At 43.1% G+C, this 23,244-nt stretch overlaps 1 protein-coding gene across 4 annotated transcripts in view; it reads right to left on the minus strand.

The window, feature by feature from the left end:
* The window catches only part of PRICKLE2 (prickle planar cell polarity protein 2), a 336,923-nt gene that overhangs the window by 43,422 nt on the left and 270,257 nt on the right, over window positions 1–23,244 (minus strand). For all 4 annotated transcript variants that reach the window (XM_054695294.1, XM_054695297.1, XM_054695295.1 and 1 more), the window contains 4 exons: window positions 9,563–9,676; window positions 6,021–6,158; window positions 3,106–3,309; window positions 171–357 (listed from right to left, as the gene is read on the minus strand). In XM_054695294.1, the coding sequence (XP_054551269.1) occupies window positions 171–357; window positions 3,106–3,309; window positions 6,021–6,158; window positions 9,563–9,676 (643 nt within the window). The remainder of the gene's footprint in view (window positions 1–170; window positions 358–3,105; window positions 3,310–6,020; window positions 6,159–9,562; window positions 9,677–23,244) is intronic.

Raw genomic sequence — 23,244 nt, forward strand, 5'->3', positions numbered from 1 at the left:
TGAAGCCAACATACACCTTGGTCTTTGTAGTGAGTCATGAAATTCCCCTTTTCATTTAAGTGAGAATGAGTTGGATTTCTATTCCTTGCAACCAAAGAGATTCTAATTACATCAGACACAAAGAGCTCCAATAACAGCAGGGCAGAGCTGAATGCCAAGCATTGCCTCACCTATGTGCTGGGCACAAGTGTCGCAATATTCTGCATACAATGACTCGAAGCAGTGGCAACAGTAGGGCCTTCCCTCCTTCATGATGTAGCGTTGGCCACCCAGCACCGTCTCACACTCGAAGCAGCAAAAATGTTTCATGTGCCAGTGCCGCCCCTCAGCTTCCGTGCATTCATCTGCAAAAATGATCTGGAGATAGGGAAGCAAAGTGGTCAGTGCTGTCAGACCCAGTCAAAAGAGTGTGTTTTAAAGGAAGAGATTTGTGGGGGTCCCAAACAAAATGGGTAGGAAAATACATCCCACCCACAAATTATTAGACAAAGATGTCTCTATATGTTTATTCTAGGTCTGCATTAGGTCCCACATTTGGATTTGCCTAAAACATAGTTAAATATGGTTTTTGGCCTGGTCAGTGATTAATTTAACCACCTTTACTATGAGAAAGACTGTTCTACCCTGAGGAAGGTAAGGCAGGCCCCCAAATTGACAGCTTGTTGGCATCTCGGATATACGTATCTGTTTCACTTGGTCTAGCCACGGTATTTTAAAGAGTGAGCAATGCCATATAAACACCTGGAATCCTAGTTTCTTTTGAAAATAAAATATCCGGGGCTCCCTGGTGGCACAAGGGGTTAAGCACTGCACTATGAAGCAATCCGTAGCCATTGCAGCACGAGTTTGATCCCCGGCTGGCCAGGGATCAACACACATGGTGCAGCAGACCTCTCCTGTCTCGCCCGCTGCTCCCCTCAGCTGTGTGCTTCAGTAGATCTGCCTGTTCTATTCCCCACTCTGTCTCTGGTGAATCCTCTCACCCTCCACACCTCTGGCCTGTACCCCAGTTCTTGTATGCATAAATAAATAAATCTTTACAAAAAAAAAAGAAAATATCTGGCTATACTTGGTACACAATAAACTAGAGCTGAGAAGAGGGGTTGGTGCTTTCACATGAATGTTGGGTTCCCTAGTTGGTCGTATATTTCATCACTCACTCTTGCCTTAAAATGAATCACCTTCATTTACGATACCTTCTGAGGCCTCCGAAGCCTTGAGTTATAAGCCCTAATACAGAGTTTTTTCAGTGTTAAAGCACAGATTTAAAAGTGTAGAGTGACCACAATTAAGGCAGTGTGGTACTGATATGAATATAGACAGATCAATAAACTAGAACTGTGAGTCCAGAAATAAACAGACATTTATGGCCAACTGATTATTGACAAGGGTGTAAATACTTTCAATGAAGAAAGAATAGTCTCTTCAATAAATAATGCTGGGACAACTGAATAACCTCATGCAAAAGAATAAATTTGAACTGCTACCTCACACCACATACAAAAATTTACTCAAATTAGCTAAAATTAGTAAAGAATTAACCCAAAGACCTCAATGTAAGAGCAAAAAATTATAAAATGCTTTCAAGAAAATACAGGTATAAAATTTCATGAACTTAGATAATTATACAATGACTTAGATACGACACTAAAAGCATAAGCAACAATAACACAAAACAGATAAATTATATAACCTCAAAATTAAGGACTTTTATGCTTCAAAGGTCAATGTCAAAAAATATATATAGCCCCAGAATGGCAAAAATCACTTGCAAATCACATATCTGATAAGGACCAGAATATATAAATAACCTTTCCAGTTCCACAAAAAGAAAACTTATCCAGTTAGAAAGGGCAAAGTATTTGAACAGGTATTTCTCCAAAAGAGAAACTATACAAATAACCATTAAACTTATGAGAGAATTTTCCATATTATTAGCCATTAGGGAAATACAAATTTTATGTGATAAGCAAAATTTCCAAAGAATTTAAGTCATCATATTCTATTTGCAATGAAATAACATAAGGTCATATAGAGAGGATTAATTTCCAGTTGTGGAAACTGAGGCATGGAAGCAAAGTAGCTGGACCTACTCAATCATAGAACTGGACCTAAACTTGTTAAGGCTGGTCAACTTCCGCATAGAAGAGTGAATCTTACAGGCAGTCTGTAAGGAAGATAGACTCATAAAATAATGAACCCTGGCTGAAAAGGGGGATTGTTTTTAGTGTCCCATATTACTGCTTTCATGGTCAGATAGAACCAAAAACCTACTCTATACAGGAGGAACCTCTTGCCCAAGAACATTTCCCAAATTAGTGCCATAAAAGTGCTCAAAGTTAAACATCTCGGGGTGCCTCTCATCTTTTAGAACCATCAGATTTTGTATTCTTTTGGCTTACAGATCATATCTGGGAGAGCTTTCGGTGGGAGAAAACACCAGTCATGGGTCTTGCATTCTATTTCTGGGGTAGTGAATTCAAATTTCAGAGCGTGGGGCAGAGGTACCCAAAGGGAGCAGCTGTTTGCCTCCTGAGTCCTCATTAGAACTTTTGTAAATGGTAGGAATATCAAATTATATTAGCTATTTTCTTCTCTTCTCAAACCAATCTATCCCATCAACTCCTGAGAAATGGAACTATTTTAAGATATAAGGAAGGAACACAGGGGCCTCCCCTGGTGGCGCAGCGGTTGAGCGCTGGGCTGCGAGGCTGCCCGCAGCCTCTGTAGCACCGGTTCATTCCCTGGCCAACGGTGAGGGTCCCACAAAAAAAAAAAAAAAAAAAAAGGAAGGAACACAGTACTACAGATGATTATTTCCTGGGGTTGGGGGAGAAGTCCAAAGGTGCACTAGGCCTTTTCTTTTTAAAGAGTTCTGGACTGACCCACACCAGGGGCATCCTGCATGGGCGTCTCCTCAGCTGCAGAGACTGCCATGCTGTGACGGGGGGGACACATCCTGGTCATTCTAGCAACCAAGGAAGAGTAGGGCTTCTCTTCAAAGGGTTAACATATGAAGAGTTTGCACTGGCTTTCCACATGACAAACTGCTGGCACAATTGAGGGGTGATGGAGGGTGGCCCGCCCCCCAGAGTGTGTTCTGACCTCATCGCAGGCAGCACAGCGTGGCTTCAGGCACTCGGCGTGGTGCCTGCCACAGTATATCTTCCCGTCTTGGTAAAAGTAGATCAGATCCACCAGGAGCTCGTTGCAGACGGTGCATATGAAGCAAGGTGGGTGCCAGCAAACGCCGTGGCCGGCGCGAGACGCGAACACAGCGATGTCTCCGCCATTAATCTGCCCTCCACACTGCGAGGCAAGCGGAAAGGTCAGTGGGGGGACACCAGCCCCTGTCTCTCAGAGCCACACCTGAGTGACAAACAACAGCCACCGCCAGCAGCACTCATTTTCAAGCTATTCACTGTGGGGCTGGCAGGTTTGCCTTACCTCCCCAACCCCCCTTTCTTTTGGGGCCTACACACAAGATGAAGATAGAGTAACTGAGAAAATAAGGACTCACAGAGGTGGGAAAGAAAGGAAAACTTGGTTAGTGTATAACATACAGGAACTCTGCAGGCAGGAGGCCAACTTACAGAGCAAAAGTCTCCTTCTCTTTCAGATACTCTAAACTCCATCCCGAGGCATAGCCAAGTTTGCCCCCAGGAGGAAAGGTTGTGCAGTCAGGGTGGGAGAGGGGCCTTGGAGGGGGCTGGGAGGAGGGGAGAGGACTGCCCAGTAGAGGGAGGGGATACATAACAATGCACCCACTTTTAACTATTTTTAGCCATGCCTTTCCCACATTTGGCCTACATCCCCTAATGTGCTTTTACAGTCTTGACTGAAAAGGCACCACTTTTAAGGTCAGCCTATGGGAAGTGCTTCTTCCCTATCCCTTCCCTGTCTGCTTGCTCATTTTCTAAGGCTCTCTACTTTATCCAGAAAGGAACAAGGCAGAATCCCTTATCGTTCATGCTTCCGCTGGTTGAGATAAAACAAATATGGACAGAGGGTGTCTGAGGGAAGAGTAAAATGGGAAGCAGCGGGTCCAGGGGGGAGGAACTGTGCAGGCTATGGCACTGGCACGAGGCTCACAGCCTCAGTTCAACAGTGACTGGGCTGTGGGGAGCAAGTCTAAAGAGTAGAGAAACGACCTCCTACCCTTTCCACACCATATATGGACACCAGCTGGAGTGGAACACTTCAGAGAAAAGTCTCATGGACCTGTTTCTGGGACCTCATTCAAATGAGTGACAGATTAAAGAAGGACAATATGGAACAGAGCTTACTACCCCAGTCTTACAACAGATGTAGAACTGGGTGGGGTATGCATACTATTGAAAGATAAACTGAGGCACAATAATGTTTTTGAGTTTAAATGAGCAAACACTGATTTGAATTGCGGAGCATCAAAGCAAAAGCGGTTATGAGCATTCCACTGACAGGGGCTAGAGGAGGGGTTCTTACAGGGAAGCAAAGTAAGGAAATTTGATTGATTACAGTTTAAATGGCTGCCACATGTGGGAAAGCCTAATTGGCTATTTGTGATTGGTTAAGTTTCTTTTTCTCTGATTCTAGTACGCTGATTCTGGCTTAGGAGTTACGTAGGAAACCAAGGCATCAGTGTCACCTCAAGGTCATGACCTCCTTGTTTAATTACTTTAATACACCATTTAATTCTCACCAGAATTCTGTGACACAGACATTTGTTACCCCATTTTGCAGATGATGCAAATAAAGAAAAGCCACGTGGTCAGGGTCATTTGGCTGAAACACGAGTCAAATTGATGTCTTCCTGCCTGCATGTCGTTGTCACTATGAAATATTTGACCTTCCTTTGGCCTTGGATGAGCCCAGCCAAGCTGGTTAGAAGAGACTGAAGAGTGGCAGAGCTCCTGCAGTAACTACTCTGAATCGCACGTCTCAATCAGTGACGCTCTCCATCTCAAGAGAGGGTATCAAGGATCAAGACCCTACTGTTAAATCCCCAGTGCTTTGGCTCTCCTAATTAAGTAGTGTCTCCACTCCACCCACCAGAATCTTCTTATCTGATCCCTCTGAAATCTCAAAAAGGGCCACCCAGTGGCATTCAGTCTCCTCAGCAAATAGCTTTCTCTTTACTGATTCAGCACACTTGTCTTCAATACCTGGAACTTAAGGCATGAGATGGGGCTGTTGAAAGAACATTAGGGCTAAGAGAAGGGTAGGGTCAGTACTGGGAGGCTTCTGGCAGCTGAGAGTAGGATGAGAGAGCCCAGGCAGGCTCGAGTCGCACTCTGCTTTCTTTAAACCCTCCTCTACTACGCGCTGAGCATTCAACAGAAGTGTGAGAAAAACAAATCCAGACTCTAACTCAGTGAAGTCCTAGGGAGAATGCAGGGGAACTTCGTTGAGGAACCCTCAAACCCAAGAACCACCCCTTTTGATGGCACTGGTCCTGAGATGATCCTGGGAAAGAGGCTGACCCATGGTGCAGGAAAACTCTGTTTTTAAAAGGATTCATTTGAATATAGTAACACCATTGAGTCATTTCTCTGCTCATATTCTTCAGTGGCTGTCTCCTTCCATGGCTCCTACTACTCCCAAATGATCTGGCCTGCCCTGAACTCTGACTATCTGCCAATTCCCTCCCTTTCTTCCCTTTCCTCTCCACACCACCAACTTGTGGTTCCTGGAGCACAACAAAAATGCTCCTATCTTGGTCTTTAAGCTCTCTGTCCCCCCTGCCCCAAAATCCACGACACTCGCTCCCGCAGTTCTTGTATATCATTGCTCTGCTCTTTCTAGGTCTCCCCTTCTTTTTTCTTTCTTCCCCACCCTCCTTTCCACCCTCTTTTCCTCCTTTCTTTCTGTTGTCTGACTTTGTCCCCCTGAACATAACCCCTTACAAGGGCAACGGCAAGTTTTTAATTCTTTTGTTCGCTGCTAGAGCTGTGCTTGGCATAGAGCTGGCGCTCAGTGAAGTAACTGAATGAATGAATGAGTGCAAGAATGCCTCATCACTCCCCGGGAGCCACACTCACCTGCTCGCATATAGCTCCTGTCATGGTGACTGGGAAGGGCCTGACATTCCCACGACCCAAGTTTTCACGCTTCCTCTGGTTGCTGAACAGCTTCAGCTCCCTTTTCTCTTCCTCATCCAGGGAGTTGCAATACCGGACCTGCACAGGCACAAGGATGGCAAGGAGGAGGTGACTTGAGCATCTCAGGATTCCAGAAGTCAGTGCCTCAGAGCTTTCTCATTAAAGATGCTCCCATTTGGTTTTAGAGATCTTGTCTACACAAGCAGGCTTGGGCTATTGAAAGAGAATCTCTATGGTCAAAACAGCTTACGAGGGGCTCTAAACTCTGGAGCCCAAATCTTGGGCAGGTGAATGGTCCTGTAACAGTTCTTTTTTTTTTTAATTTTATTTTTATATTCCCCATACAATTGTAACCCCCTTATTTTGACCCCATTCCTCCTGCCCCCGCCCCCGCCCCCCATAGTGTGTCTCTGGTCCATAGCTGTTTGTTGATTTTGATTTTTTCTTTCTTATAGCTATTCTTTTTCCCGGTCCCTTATTTAGGTTTTCTAGATTCCTGCTATGAGTGAGACCATCAGGTATTTTTCTTTTTCTTTCTGGCTTATTTCTCTGAGCATGAGCCCTTCCAGCTCCATCCATGTTGCTGCAAATTGCATGAGTTTATCTTTTTTGAATGCTGAGTAATATTCCATGGTGTATATGTACCACATCTTCTTGACCCAGTCATCTATTTTTGGGCATTTGAGTTGCTTCCATAGCTTAGCTATTGTAAATAGTGCTGCTATAAACATAAGGGTGCAGGTGCTCTTTGGAATTAATGTTTCTGTGTCCTTTGGGTAAATACCTAGGAGTGGAATTGCTGGATCATATGGAAGCTCTATCTTTAGTAGGTTGAGGAATCTGCACACAGCTAAAAAAAAAGAAAAAAAAGAAAAAAAAAGGAACTCTCCTGCATTGCTGGTGGGAGTGCAAACTGGTCCAACCACTATGGAAAGCTGTAACAGTTCTTTATCTTACTCCCCCACTCTGCTCACCATGCTAAGACCCTAATCATCAGGGACAGCTCTGATGCGAGTCAACATCTGGGAGTTTCTCCTGCTTTCAAATTGACTGTGAGGTTCTATGACTATCATTTTCATGTGCCCATGGAAGTGATCATTGACAGCTCAGGACAGCACCCAACATATGAGCCAGAACAGCTGTCAATGTGTTCCTGGCTTCTGTTCCCCAGCTCCTTTTGGGGAAAGGGGGAACCAAAGGCTTGGCAGTTGGTTCAGGGGGTACCTGGGTTGCTTCACACAAGTCCCTGTATGTGCAGGAGAGAAAGGACTGCCTTCTGGGCTTTGGCCAATGTGTCAACTCACATAAGAAATTTTACCTTTTGTTAAACACAGAAGCACAGAATTAAAAGAGGAACATTACAGACTTTCCAACTCAGTATTTCCCATTCTCTCCCTTATTTATGCATGTCTTGGGAATTTTGCCATAGTCTTGAACTATTATTTACTTAGTAAGATTTCTAAAATTGACTTCCCCACCCCCCCTTGAATACTTTTACTGAAAATGAAAACAAATTTTGTCTATAAATAGAAAACCAGTATCACCTGCAAAAACTAGAAGGTGACCATAAAATAATGAGAACAAAACTGCCTTGATAGGTTCTAGCTGATGACTTTTGTTTGTGACATGATGATTTTTAATGCTGTTACTTAAAAGTGAAGCTAGTATGAGTGAGGGAAAAGTGAGCACCAAATCACAGTTTTCCCCTGGACTAGTCACTCTTTCAATTATGAGGAATGAAACAATTTAAACAGGAGCAACTCTCTCATTATGTGGTTTGAATTTATTTACCACCATACCCATGCACTACGTGGGGTCATATACCCAACGTACTTCAGGTCCTAGTCCTACCTCCTGTCTTCCTTTACAGCACTCTGGGCATCAGAAAAGGTTAATGGATTTGCTCAGAGGGCATGTCACATGGCTGGTAAGAGGGAAAGCTTTGAACTAGACTGTTGCATTCTGACTTGAAAGCCAGCACAACTGTATATATCAAAATTGTCTTATCTGCGCGAAAAAGAAAAGGATTAACTATTTATTTTAGAATCACCCTTTGTCTGCAAAAGGGTTGTGTCAAATGGGCCAAAGCAATCCACTGGGTCATATGTAAGGAATTTTCACCAACAGGAAGAAGGAATTTGAATGGTCTCTTTTCATGAAACCACAGTTAACTGTAAACAGAAGAAACCATTACAAGCAGAGGAGAGCAGATCACTTTCCTGTATCAAATAAGTCTTCATGTGGCTGTCCCAGAGAGAGAACTGCAATGACATGCACAGCCCAGAATATTACGTTACGCCGCTGACATTTTATAGACACGCTTTTAAAGAAAGGCACACCCCTCCTGCTTGTAAAAACCCGCATTTTCACTTCCAAATTAGTTAACTGGGCATCGGGTTACAATGCTTGCACTCAGCTTTAAAGGAGAAAGCATTATTTATATTTGTTTTAGGAAGTCTGAAATAAGCAACAGGAAAAGGGAGCTGGACTCTTTCTAGGCAGCTGCTTCAGTTTTTCAGCTTTTGTTTCACTTCAATTTATTTTTGAGCCTTTTGTTCTTTTTTATTCAGGTGTGGGAATATAAAGATAAGGAAGGCATTCACTCATTTCCCCTGGATGGAGCTTGAGGTAGGTGCAGTTGGTAGAAATTTCGTGTCCACCTAGAGAGGTTCAAGGGGTTATGTCTCCTTTGGGTTTAAACTGATGCCATTCTTCAAAAGTGAGGTGGGCAGTTCAATTCCATAGGATGACTACTATTTTTAAAAACCAGATACTTAAGCATTAATTTGTAGTTTACAAATCTAAACCTTTCCAGTGTGACAATCTCTCAAAAGCATATTTACTAATTTTCCTTTCTGATCCACTTGACTTCAAAGATAAGAATAAGAAGTGCCCTCGTCCAGAGCTGTGTCTGGGTTCAGAACGAGCACAGCCTGCAAGCTTTCCCTTCAATAGTACAAACGATGACCCTGGCAACTCAGATGTTAAACAATAAAAACCCAGATGTTCAGAGCTGCAAATCTGGACATGTAACTTTTATTGCAGCATAACGTGGAAAACTTGCAAACTCATTTAATATGAAATGATGCTGAAAATTCAAGAGAGTCACAAAGTTTTTTCAGGTTCTGAATTGGCCCAAGGAATCTCAATCATCTAAGGTACTTAGGCAACCAGCACATTCTTTTTCAACTGAGAAAACCTGGACTTGAGCTCTAAAATTTTAGTGTGCCCTGGTTATCCCAAAATAGCTTCTAGTGCCCAGCACAGAGGCGAATCCAGTCCATAATGAGATTCTGCTTTTCCGTAACTCTCTCCCGAAGATGTCCAAGAGTTCCTTTTGGCTCCAATTAAGGAAGCTAAAACCTTAAACAAATTGCCAGAGTTTTTCTTTGGGGATCTCACTGATCACAGCATTTTGATAATGAAAATGATTCACAGAAGGTTCTAAAGGAAGTCTTCACGAGCCCCCACTAGCCCCTTACCTCATTGTCGTGCGGTGGCAGCTGGTGTAATAGCTGTTTGATTCGCAGTTTCTCTCCAGGACTGTTGACATAAGGAACTTTCTCTTCCGGGAGACAGCTATAATACTGGTGAACCTGATGGATGGAAAGAACACAGATCACTTGCCTGTTACTCAAAACCTCCTGCCCATTCGCACTTCCTGGGAAGATGCCTCCCATAGCAGGCAGGACACAGTCTACTTCCCGCTGTCCCCACCCTTCGTGGAGCGCAAAAGCATAAGAGTTTCTTCTGGCAGAGACATTCATCCTTATAGAAGAGTCAGACAGATCAGCTCTATCTTGGCACTTTCCCTCTACGGGACAAGTAAAGCCAGCAAACTTTCCTAGAAAAAAGAGAATTCGGCAAACAAGTTGGTGAACCCGGAGGGTAGGGCTTTCTCAGCAGGCTCCCGGAGAGCTGACTTTACCATTTTCTGTTAGTCTCCAGCATGCTATGTGTCTCCGGAGCCAAAGGGATGTGTCAGCGCCTGCCTCGGCACTGGAGTCGAAGCCAGCCTTTGACTCAGGGAAGTCCTGGGTACCTCAGCCTCCACCTACACTAAAAGCCCTCCAGGTGTTGAGCTCTCTGTAGGGACAGGGAGTAGTTCACATCTGTCAGAAAGAAGAGTCACTAAATCTGGGATACAGAGCGTGTAATTAAAAATCACCAATGACATGAGTACTTTTACGCATCCTAGAATACTCCTGTTTACAACTGTTAGAATATATTCTTGCATTTTCTGGGGCTCATTCAACCTGAACAGTGACTTGGGAAAGCACCAAGTATTTAATTTTATCTGAGAAAAGAAAACAGTATTCTATCATGCAGCTGCATGTAAAACTAGGGGAAGAAAAAATTAACCAAAGGAGAAGGTAGGATCTTACCTAGGGAGGTAAAAAACAAACAACAACAAAAGCAACAATCAACTGAAAAAACCCACAAACTCCGAAGATGACATCATGGAAAACACTTTTCAACTATCTCTTAGCATCATGAGAAATGAGGCATGCATGCAACAAGATGGAGAAGACAGAAGGCTTGGGGCACTAAATTCATCATATTCATTACAGTCCACGAACTTGTGTAATTCCCTTGAGTTTAGGGAGCTTTGGAACATGAACACATGTTTTGGGAATGTTGGAGTGCAGAGCTGTGAAGGCTCTGTCTACTTTGATCTCCAGGAACAAAGTCAAAATTGTTCCAAGGAGGGAAAAAGGTTTCGCCGTGACAAGATCTTAAAAAAAAAAATGTCAAAGCTATCTCTATATGTTCTTAACAAATGACCGTAACCACTTGCCAGCATGTGCATATCATGCTCTTAATCAAATCCCAAAGACAAGCATAAACAGACTTCCTGTCACAGCCGTGCTGGCGTTCCAAGGGCAGGGCCTCCGCAAACTGCTCTCTAGAGCACCTGGCAGGAAGCCCCATCCTGGGATGGGAAGGGATGGCTCCAGGTTTTGAAGGCAACCCACAGACTACCAGCACTGAGAAGAAATGAAGCCCAGATCATGAGTTTGTAGAAGCTGGCAATGAGCCCACAGAGGCTGGCACACCATTTCATGCCCAGGACAATCAGCACACCATATGCTTCCTCAGGTAAGCACCAGGTATAAAGCAGCCCAGCCTCTGAGTCTCGGGGAATGGACTTCGCCTCCCAACTCAAAGGATTGCGTATAGAAAAGTCTTGCTGTAACATCATCTTCTCATTCTTACGACTTATTATAAAGACATTAAGGACAAATGCTAATATGAAATGAATCACTGTAGGTGCTTGTTAATGAAGAGGCTAATTTAAGTTCAATTGACCCTCCTCGCAATCATCTACGCACACTTCCCCCTTCTACTGAAAGCCTAGAGCAGAGAGATTTCTGAAAGCCTTTCTGAAGCAACAGCTGGAGCCAAGGCCTCCTCGATACTCCCTGAGGCTGACCCAGGTAAGAATGTTCTCTGCACCTTTTGCATCACAGCCAGGTAGCTCTGAATCCCCCCAGTCATGGCTCTGCCATTTCCCATCACTACATTTCTGAGCAAATTACAGAACCTATCAGAGTACCCCTCATATGTTTGGAGCAATTAAATGAGAGTGGAGGCAAAGCATTTGTCTCTCAAAAACAGTAAGTAAAATGCATATATGGGAATGAGTATGTTGTCCATTCTGGCAACTCCAAATGAACAATACAGATGCTTCCTGGCCTTCCTTCTATTTTAACACGCAGGGCCACACTGTCAGCTCACAGAGTGAGATCAAATCCTGGGAGCCACCACCGGTCTTTGTCTAAACAAGAAGGTTGCAAGAAGTAAAATGCTTTTAGCTTGTTTGCTTTCAGGAAGAAAAAAAAAGGCAAATTATAATAAAGGTGTGGTGTTTCTCAAGAAGCCCATTAGCAGAGTAAGGCCTCAGGAGGAAAGGGACCTGTCGCTAGAAGGTGATGGTAAGGGATTTCTCAGCTCTCAAAGCCCAGTGTTCTCTTCTCGTGCTCTATTCTTCCTCTCGGCAGATCTGTTTATCTTCTCAAAGTTTAAGGTTTCCTGCAGTACTTGAGATTACACACCTCAGTTCAAGAAAGCAAGTCCAGTTCATGGACTAGCAATATCAATTCCAAATTCCCCAGAGGGATCTCAGATCACTGCATCTTCATGCCTGGAGACTGGATTGGTCAAGTTTTACACTATTTCAAGATTGGAGGGTAAAGGAGCCCCAAAATGACATGACTGAGCTAAGGTGGAAGCAAAACTGTAGGAATATTTGGGTTGCCAATAAATGCCTTGATTTGCTGAGGTCCATCTCAAGGACTCTGAATTCTATAACTCTTTTTTTTTTTTAAAGTTTTATTTATGCATACAAGAACCAGGGTACAGGCCAGAGATGAGCGGACAGGTGAGAGGATCCACCAGAGACAGAGTGGGGAACAGAACAGGCAGACTGACTGAAATACACTGCTGAGGGGAGCAGCGGGCGAGACAGGAGAGGTCTGCCTTGCCATGTGGGTTTCTCCCTGGCCAGCCGGCGATTGAACTTGTGCTGCAGAGGCTGCAGATTGCTTCATAGTATGGTGCTTAACTCCTTGCGCCACCAGGGAGGCCCAAGGACTCTGAATTCTAAAGTCAACAGAGGCAGTAACTACTTTTTGGGACACAGCTCTGCCTATCCTGGCTAGATACCTTATTTTGCCTTGTATAGTTCAAGCCCACTGGTCACCACCACTGAAAATGTATCTTTTCTCCCAATAGAATTTGTTAAAAGAGTTTCCCACAAGGCAACCAATAATTTGGTGGATAACTTGAAAGCTTACCTAGTCAGTGAGATGCTCCATTATTAAAGCCACCAGGTGAATATTAATTAAAAACCTACCAAATCACCCCCATGTAGCGTGGCAGGTGATCTGACTTGTTCTGTGGAAGGAGAATGTGTTTGGGCCTTCACCTTTCCCAATCCTCCTCAAAGCCTGTTAAAATTTAGAAACAGAAAGAAACCCCTCATGTTGGCTTCTGTATCTTTCCTGGTGTTTAGGATTTGTACTTTCCAACCTCTTCATTGAGCATAGGAGACTAGCAGATGGATGGGAATGAAGGAGAAACCCCTCTCATGAATTTCCAATCTGTTTCTGGCTGAACAGAAATGCGGCGTGCACTTTCCTCTGGCATCCTCCACAATAAAACTACTGTATAGCCCAAAACAAACACCAGGAGAACCAACGGTAAAGGAAAAATATTTAGCACATTTTTGACACTACAAAAATTAAATTTGGCACCACCCCTGAAAATCCTGCAGATTGCTCATTGTAGTCCAAACATGTTTCACTTGTAAATTTTTATGAGTAAATAAGCAATTCCAATAGAATTTGCCAATGATCATTAACAAGCTATTACCTGACGTGCCGATAAGTTAATGTTCCTTCTGTGTGTACTGAGTCTATTTCTCCAAAACCAGTTCTGTTGGCTCTACTGGAAACTTTGCTCCATTTCAATATCCCCAGATATAGGTGCCTGTGATTCTGCCCTGGTGAAGCCACTTTAGGCCCATTTCCATAGAACAAAAGGGAACTTGAACACAGTAAACCAACTATGAAAATGAAATAGCTGAAGGCCTTTATTTAAGGTGTTACTCCCAGCAGCGAGGTTTGGCACGGGAACTGTAGTCTGTGTCAGACGGATTGTCAGAGCTTTAGTCAGTGTGCAAATACTGTCTACAAAGCAAGGCCGCGCCCAGTTTGAAAGACTGGGCTTGTTACAAAGAACTGCACATTTGACAGCATTTCTGCCTGGGCAGAAATGGAAGCCAGAGAATTGATGACTCCAATGTTGAGAAAAAAAGTCTGCTAATAAAAAAAAAGTGGGCAAAGCACTTTATTTAGAGCAGTGGTTCTCAAATGTTAGCTTGTATCAGAACCATCTAGAAGGCTTGCTAAAGTACAGATTTCTCATTTAGTAGGCCTGGGTGGGGTCTGATAATTTGCATTTCTAACCACTTCTCAGGTGTACTCCAGGGACCACAATTTGAGAGTTTTTGCTCAAGTGCTTTCCCTCAACAACCGAGCCTAGGAAGTTGCCAGGAAAATGCTGGGATGTCTATTTGCTCTAAGAGACCCAGGAATAGTAGGAAAAACTTGTTCACTCTCACTCAATTGTGCAGTTGTCTCCTTCCACACCTACATGTATACTTAAGAAGGGGTTCCCACCAGCTCTTACAAGAATTCCTAGGGCAAAGTGCTCATTTTTGAGGGTTGGGGCATTTTCCATGTCAAAATATTCCTATTTTATTAGAGCTAAAACTCAACAATGAGGTAAAACCTTCTTGGTTGATCTCAGAATCAATTGGCATTAATTCTCTAAATGAAGGAAAGGGTCAATGAACACATTTATTTACTAAATGACTTTTAGGTCTGAAGTGTTTTTAAGTAAGGTACTTGTGAATCTTCCTCACATTCTGGAAGTTATATTAGGTTGACTATCACTAAAAAATTGACAGAGCCACCTTTGAACTTGGTTTGCTCAACCTGCCCCCTCTGCCTTAGCTTTTCGTGGATTCCTGGTTTTAAAACAATAAGAGATAAAATGAAGAGGAAAAAACTAATAGAAGAATAACAACCAGACGCCCAATATGGCAAGGCCACAGAAATGAACACATCTTCCTGTTACGTTCTCTATACAATCAAGAACATGTGGCCCAAAATGAACTTTTACAGTAAGTAAAAAATTATTTAGTCCAAGTTAAGCAATCTTTCCATGATACCATGGCATGGTGGTATGAGGAATTGTGGCAGATGTGAGCAGGGCGCTGCTCACATCCCTTTCCTTTTTCTTCTTTAATAAAAACAGTATCATTTTGTTTACAGCATCAATCTGCACAGTTAAAAATATTTCTGTAACTCCCTAGTTGCTACATGTGATCATGTTAATAAATACTGGCCAATGACATGTTAAGGATGTGACTTTTGGTAAAGCTCTATTAAAGGAGGTGAAGTAATTGGCAAATGCCCTCTTTACCTGTTCCTCCTCCCTCCTGTTTCCTGTCTCGATGTAAGTACAATGGCTTGAACTCCAGCAGCCATCTTATACCATGAAGTGAAATTAAGTAGGGGAGTTATTTATTTTATCATTGAGCAACTATACCAGTTCTGGACTGTCTATCTTGGAATTTCTTTTACCGGTGAAACAAACAATTTCTTCATTAATAGTCTCAGTTACTAGGAAATGAATGCAATTCATAATACAGTTCTGAAACAGAGTTAAAGCAGGGGGCTATAGTGAGTCAAAAGGACAGTGGCCAGTAGAAGACCATCACTATGGGTTCTTCACCTGCATATGCAAAATTGCAAGGCTACTTGGGTTCAAGGAACAACAATGGGGTTTATTTAAAAAACACGGGCAAACAAAGAGTTCTTAAGGCCATAAGTGGCAGGTTATTTTACCCCAGATTGTGTACATAGTCTCCAGAAGTTCCAAACAAAAGGGTGCTCACCCAACATGGCGCTGTCCCACCAATGAGGGCCTGGAGCTCGTGGCTGCTTGGATCCAAGCAGTGGACCAGGATCCAACTCACCGCCGCTGGAGATGCTCACAGAAGGGGCTGCTGAGATGACACTGCAGCAGCCCACAGCAGCTGTTTGAAGGTCAGGACGGATAGCACTGGATGCTGGACCACACAGCAATGGAGGTGGTGGCAGCGGGAGGTGGTAGCAGATGATAAGGAGCAGTTAACAGCTCTCAGAGGTGACCCATTCACAGGGTGCTGGTCACTTGTCAACAGTGCCCCACACCAACAACAAACAGCTCTTTGAGGCACCAGGCCTGAGGCCCTAGGTGCTCTTTTTGGGTGATATCAAAGGCAGACCAGAAGGTGGGGGCCGCTGGCCTCTGCAAAGCTCTTTGGCTTTTCTTTTTTCAGAGGCCGGCTGCTGAATGATGCTTCTTTCTTCTTTGGAGAGCAGGAACAGAGTTTCCCTGCAATTGAGTGCAGCCAGCTGGCTCCCGCCCTGCCTTATATCCTCTTTTAGGGCCTCCCACCTTCAAGTCTGATCGGACTGTTTTCAATCCTGTGACCAATTGGACCATAACACCAATCAGCTCATAGCTCGTATCTGACCTGTCCATTCTACAATCCAGGCACCAAATCCAGAGGCCTCTCTACTGCCTGCAGCTGGAGGGAGTCACAGTGTGGGAGCTTGCCCGGGGGGCCCCACGGTCTTTCTGCAGCCCTGACCTGGGGTGGCATGGTAGGGGAACCATTCCCATCTGCCATCACTGCTGGCCTCTGCTGTGGCCTGAGCCCAGTGGGAACACTGGTGGTTGCAGTAAAATGTCTCACCTGCTGCTGCTTGCACTGCCTGCAAGCAGCTTCTAGGGCCAAGCACCAGAGTCCTGGTCTGGTTTCAGTTCTTAACTGTTAGCATATTCCACAATCACTTGAAGTCCTCATTAAAAATTATTCACATTTTCATCCCTCTGGGTTCTGAAAGGAGCCCAGCATTTTGCTTTCCTAGTGAACAACACCTCACACCATGTCACGAGTGTAGTGCCAGCAAGGCTCGGAGCAGGTTTTCCGTGATCCAGGCAGACGGGTAATGGAGAGTCTTGGAGCCCTCCGTGGCTTCTTCAGGCTTTTAATGATGTCCTACACCATTTATAGTGAGGCCACCAGGTGCAGGACAAGCTGGAGGCCTGAGGGCCAGGAGGCTGGCAGGCCTCCTAGCCCCCGGCGAATCGTCACTCTTTCCAGCTACTCTGGCCTTCTCTTGTGGCTCCTCACTGGGCTCCACTGTGCTCTGCCGCAGTCTCTGCCGCCACCCTTCTAGGCTCAGTCTCAGCTCAGGCGTGCCCACTTATGCATGTCCACACCATACCCCGGGTACCCGCCATCAGGCACGCATGTAAGACCACAGGTGTCGATCACAGAGGCTAATGGCAGGAGGGTGGAAAAAACCTGATTACTTCCACTTACCCTACAAGGAGAAACTGGTCTAAGAGGAAGGGAAACAGGATTTCACAGGCAGGTAAAGGGGAAAATTCCTGATGTGTAATCTTCAATATGGGCAGACACCTTTAGCATGTTTTATAAAAACCCATCTTAACCCAGAGATTAACTAGAAGATTGGGCCTTTATTTCACATTCTCCCTCTCCTGCAGTTTGAGAAGCTTGGAATCTCAGTTAATCTGACTCAATTCAGGGTGGAAATATCTTAGAAGATGCCTGCGTCTCGGAAGACAGGTGCTAGAGCCAGGAAAAGATGCTGCCTGAATTTGCAGCACGTGGCGGGTTTGTGAAAAGCACATACTAGTTCCCAAATGGGAACAATCAGGTAGCATTACAGCTATTAGCAAGCGGTGATGAGCTGCTTCTCAGGGCCCCTTTGTTCTTTTTGCCCCTGCTTGCCAGAATTTCATTACCCAAGAATACGAGAAAAGCGTTGTTAAGTGGCATCCAAGAGGTAAAATCGCACAGAGTTTGGTTCCTTCCCTTTTCTCCTGGAGACTCACATTATAATTTTAATTGGTTTACTCAGGAAGTAATTTAGGGAATAACAGTCTAAAACCTAATGATGAAACAATGTCTGCATCATGCTTAAACTCCCTTAAGATTAGGATAAAAAAATCAGAAAGAAAAGTTTCATTTGGGGATACTTTCAACAAAGAATATTTTACTTTTAATCATTTTATTTTTTTATTATTTATTTTTATTTATATATTTCTTACATCATTTTTCATTTTTGCATAATGTATGCATTTTCATCTTGGTTATATTCCCCATAAAATTGCACCCCCCTTATTTTAAAGACCCTTTTCTTTTGGAGGAAACGAATGACTATTTCAACAGCTAACCAGGGCAGAAGTAGGTTCCAAACAAATCCACAGTCCGGTCCCTTCTCAATTTTTTCATGTCTAGCCAGGACTAAGTGCTTGCAGGAACCAGGGCTGCTTCTGGAACCCTGATTCTCCCAGGGCCTCTGTCTTCTTAGATTCTCTATTCAGCAACAGAAACCATCTTATTTGAATATAAACAGGGTGCCTTCACTGCTCATCCTCCCTCGATGACTTCCAATGCCCTTGTGATTTAAGTCATAGTCCTCTTGCCGTCTTAAGATCTGGCTGATGTGTCCCCTGCCCTCCCTTACCCTCTCTTAACCTCAAAGCCCTCACAAGGTTGATGTCTCCTGGTTTTTGAAAGTATTTTATAGTATTCTCTTCTATGTAAATATCCAGTATTTTGTTTTTATCATTCTAACACACCACACAATTCTCAAACTCCCTCCATGTTGCTGAAAATGGATGCATTTCATCTTTTCTATGGCTGAATAGTATTCCATAGTGTGGATCTGCCACATCTTCTTGATCCAATTGTCTCTGGATGGACAGTTAGGCTGCTTTCATGCCCCAGTTATTGCAAATAATGCTGCTGTGAACACTGTGGAAGATATAGTATTTTGTGTTGATGGTTTCATAGTCTCTGGATAGATGCCCAGGGACAGGGGGATACAAAGGATGGTGGTGGGTAAAGGACATCTTTCAAGAACAGATCAAGACTCTTCAGCAACTTCACTCTGATACACAAAACATAAATGTCCAAGCATATATCTCAGAGAGCATGTACCAGCACATAAGAATTTGATTAATTGTTCCATCCATTTGTCTACAACCTAAATTTATAATTGTGTCCCTACCTTGTCTTTGATTCCCATTGCTATTTGGAGTTGAGACCTTTTCCTAAGAAGAGCATTCCATGAAAGCTTTGATTTCCAGCCACCAAGGAAAGACTTGGAAAGAACCAAAAGCAGAGACTGACCTGTATCTCCAACAACTACTGGTGCAGAGTCAAAGGGAAGGAGCCATAAAAGGTTTGACAGGCTAGAACTACCTACAACTTATGTGACCTTTCTAATAGCTTTTAAGGAGCAGAAAGAAGGCTGAAAGTCAGTCCTCCTTCTCCCTGCTCCTGCAGAGGGATGAGCTTTCCCAGAAGACTCCTCAGACAGAGACTTCCCTACACCATCGCCTTTGAAACCTCCCTGCCTGAGCTGTAGGCTGAGGCCAGATGCCCCATCTGCCTGGATTTCCTGTGAGATCCAATGACCTCCCCACCCCAACTGTGAGCACAGCTGTTGTGGCTCCTGCCTCCACAGATGCTAGGAAGGTCTACAGCAGCTCCTCCCTTATCCCCACCAACCCACTAGGAATATCAAGAGAAACAGCCATTGGCTCTGCCAACTGACATTGTGAAGCAGCTTCTCCCCACCAGGAGCAAGAGGAAACATCAGGAAGAGGAAGACCTGTGTGACTAGCACTATCAGGTACTGCACCTATTCTGAGAGAGACCTGGAGCTGCTGGGCACCTAGCAGGGCAGGGTCTCCTTCAGCCACCAGGGTCACCCACTGATGCCCATTGAGCAAGCTGCTGCTCATCACAGGAAGCTCAAAAGCTACCTGGAGCCCCCACAGAAGCATAATGAAGATGCTGAAAAGGGCTTCACAAAACATTTCAATTGCGAGAGGAGGAAAATAGGAGGAATGAATTATACCTTGAATTTTAACACTGTGTTTCCTGGAAAAGGAGAATGATGTCCTTGATACTCCAGTATTGAGGAAAATATCAGGTGTTTATAAAAAGTCACTGAGAGCAAAATCCAGTTGTCAGACTGTGGCTACACTTTAAAGAGTTTGCCTAGTGAAATCATCAGGAAGAATTGCAGACAGACCTGGGTTACTGATAGAGATTGGGATGTCCACCTCCGGGAGAGCTGGTGTGTCAACTTAAAGGCCCCAGCAGCCTTCTCACACAAGTTCTAGAAGGTTTGCCATCTCCTCCCACATTATGTTGGCTTACAGAATATAATCAGCAAGTTTTAGGTCAATTTGGCTCTACTTTGTGAGACTGCTCACCACAATGTCATTATCTCAAAAGATAGGAAAACTCATGTTTTCTTATAAGTAATCGTGCCAAAGGCATTTCTCATCCCAAGGCATTTAATTCTCCTGGGCTGTCCTGAATTTGGAAGGATTTGATGCTGGCAGGCTTTTAGGGCAGTAAATATCAGCGGCACAGGTGTGTGGTCCTCAGGTTTATGCAAACACTCCTTCCCCAGGAATGCTGTGACATCACCATCCCCAAGTAGTGGCTGCTGGAAATTTCAGGGGCCCCCTGGAACAAACCTTGACTCCATAAGATTATACATTTAAATTGGAATACTTCTGGACTATGAGTTGTGAGAGATTTCTTTTTATGATTTGAATACTAGCTCTAATTTCTGTACTGTAATGGATACATTTACAGAAAAATGTATGCCCTATTTGTCTTGTCGGACTTCTTTTTTACCATTTGCCATGACTATAGTCAAAGATGATTGCTGAACCCCCTATAAACATTGTATATGCTTGGTTTCTTACTCTGTTCAGGGAACATGCTGGAACAAAGAGTCTGAGTCATTTTTGAGGAAAAAGAAAGGACTTGCCTGTCTATCTCACTTATTATATTCTTCTTGTTCAGTTCTACTACAAAGGTCTCCCTGCCATTGCACTTGCCTCAGGGCCTTTGTATTAACTATTCCCTTTGTTGGGAGCATTCTCCCCTCATATTTACATGATATCACTTCATATCTTCCACTCGTTCCTCAACATTCACCATATTGGCCTTCTCTGACTACCCTAATAAATCAGCACCCCCACCTCTTACTTTCTAGACCAGTCCTCTCAACTCAAGTTAGTGTTGGACCCCAAGGAATAACTGGCAATGTTTAGAGACATTTTTGGTTGTTAAAATTGGGAGAGGGACGTGTATGATTGGCATATTGCAATAGAGGCCAGGGACATTGCTAAACTTCCTAGAACGCATGGAACAGCTTCACAAAGAATTAACTGGTTCAAAATGTCTATAGTCTGAACTCAATAAACCCTTAGCCTGCTATTCTTCATTTTATCTCTGTTCCTCATTAGAATGTGACTTTCTGGGACTCTGTTCACTATATATACCCAGAAGAAGGTTTTGCACACAGTAAGCACTCAACAAATGTTTGTTGAATGAATCCATGCAGTGTTCAAACCTCATCTTTCTACCTTTCTAGGTTATTGAAGGATTTGAACAGAGACATGCGGCAAGGGGATACATAGGTAAGGTGAGGAAAACTCACTGAGCTTCCCTTTCATTCCATCTTGTCACTGAAGATTACTAGCATGGGGCAGATGAAGGAGAAGCTAAGGCAAGGATGAATGGAATAGTGTTTTATTCCAGAAGAAAGGGACAAAACCAACTTTCATTTGTATATGAAGCCAGGGCATTTCTTTCAAGTTAAGTCAACTTAGTCTGAAGAAACCGAAGGAAATTACAGCTTTACATTCATTACTTCCTTAGCAGATACCATAATTCAAAAATCACAAATGGCTTTGTTCCTATGAGTTCCGATGATCTTTCTCATACGCTCACTGGCTTTTCAAACCCTTTAGTTTTAAATATTTTTTATTTAGAATATGAAACTTCAATGTTTAGTTAGAAAATACTTTCCCTTTAGTTTGGAGCATTATCTGACAGTTGTTTATTTTACCCTGTCTTGAAGAAAAGGTCCCAGTAACAGAAGAACTTGGAGTTTAAACATCTCCCTTTAAGCGACAATTACATAGACTCCCCCACCCCAATTTTACCCAAGTACTCTTTGCAAAATGTCTACACATTTGCATAGATGTTCTGCTAAAAATTCCTCAACAGTTGCTTACTTTTTTTGGTAACAGTTTCAACACTGCCTTTAGACAAAATACACACATACATATGTATGAAAGGCAGGATGGCGGTGCTGAACAAGAGCTCTCCAGTGTTTTTGGACTCTGGAGTCACATTGTTTGGGTTTGAATCCTGGATTGAGCACTTACCATTTGTACACAGATGGGAAAATTACTTTAGCAATTAAAGGGTCAATAACTCCATCTGTAAAATGGAGACAATGATTGTTGAATGAATCCATGCTGTGTTCAAACCTCGACATATCGCTAGGAGGTTAGAAGGACATGATACAACCATCACTGAGACAGGCACCCAGTGAAAGCTCTGTATTTCTTAACTTTGGAATAATCTCATGCTTAAGTCTATGCATTCATTTACAATTACAATCGAATGCATGAATCTGTAAACATCTGTGTTATAGATTGAATTGTACATGTCACTGCCCCAATATATGTTGACTATATGAGATAAACAGGCAATAACTACTGTATAAAGTTAAAATATGCACAAGTCTTAAGAGATAGATGAAACCAGTACAGAACAAAATAAACCAAATCCTCAATTTCTAACATTTGTTAAATTTCCATGGTAAAAATAAACAAATAAATAACTAAATTTCCATGGTGTCAAATATCCCACTATGGCTAAGGTTAAGTCACCCTTGTGACATCCCTGGATGGGGTATTGGGGGGAGAGGCCAGGCAGCATGTTGCTCATGCTCAGTGCTTCCATCATACAGATAGGAGAACCAAGAGCTGAGGTAAGAATGAAATAATGGAAATTAGGTTTGAGTACTTAGTATTGTTGTTTTTAATATGGTTTAATTGTAAGATTATATAATTGCAATTTTATAATGGCAGTACTTAACAACTGACCTACAAATGTCCCCAAAACCAACAAATTAGCTCTTCTGATACTGTAAGAGTTGGCCCGTCCTATCATTGTCAGAAACTAACATGGGGAGGCCCCTTGGCATAATCATTTTCTCTGGGAAACTCTCTTCTAACAAGTAAAACTATAAAGACAGAAAAGCTGTACACAGCTAAAGAATATTTCAAAGAGCATAATGACAACCTCTGTCTTTGACAGTTCTAGTAAATAGGTTAAGTCAAATGATCGACCTCAAGTGACATATCTGTCAAAATATTCATAGGTCACCTAGTTTCTTCCATACCTCCTTCCATTTTCCCAGAATTTGCCCCTTACTTATGCATCTTTTTCTATTCTCCTTTCCTGCCTCCTTTTTGAATCCCCAGATATAACACAGAAATGAAGAACATTTAAGTTCACATATGTATCAAGCAGTGTTTTCTCCTCTGTAGTTAAAAACGATCTGAGATGAACATATCGTGGGTCTCTATGATGAAGAAATACAATAAAAACATCCCACCTCAAATCTTAACACTCTTATTTTTTAAGCTGGCATGTGATGGACCAAATGTATTTTAGGGCAGTAGT

Source organism: Talpa occidentalis, unplaced genomic scaffold (assembly GCF_014898055.3).
Source record: "Talpa occidentalis isolate TD23 unplaced genomic scaffold, MPIMG_talOcc4v2.1 talOcc4.10, whole genome shotgun sequence".
NCBI lineage: Eukaryota > Metazoa > Chordata > Mammalia > Eulipotyphla > Talpidae > Talpa > Talpa occidentalis.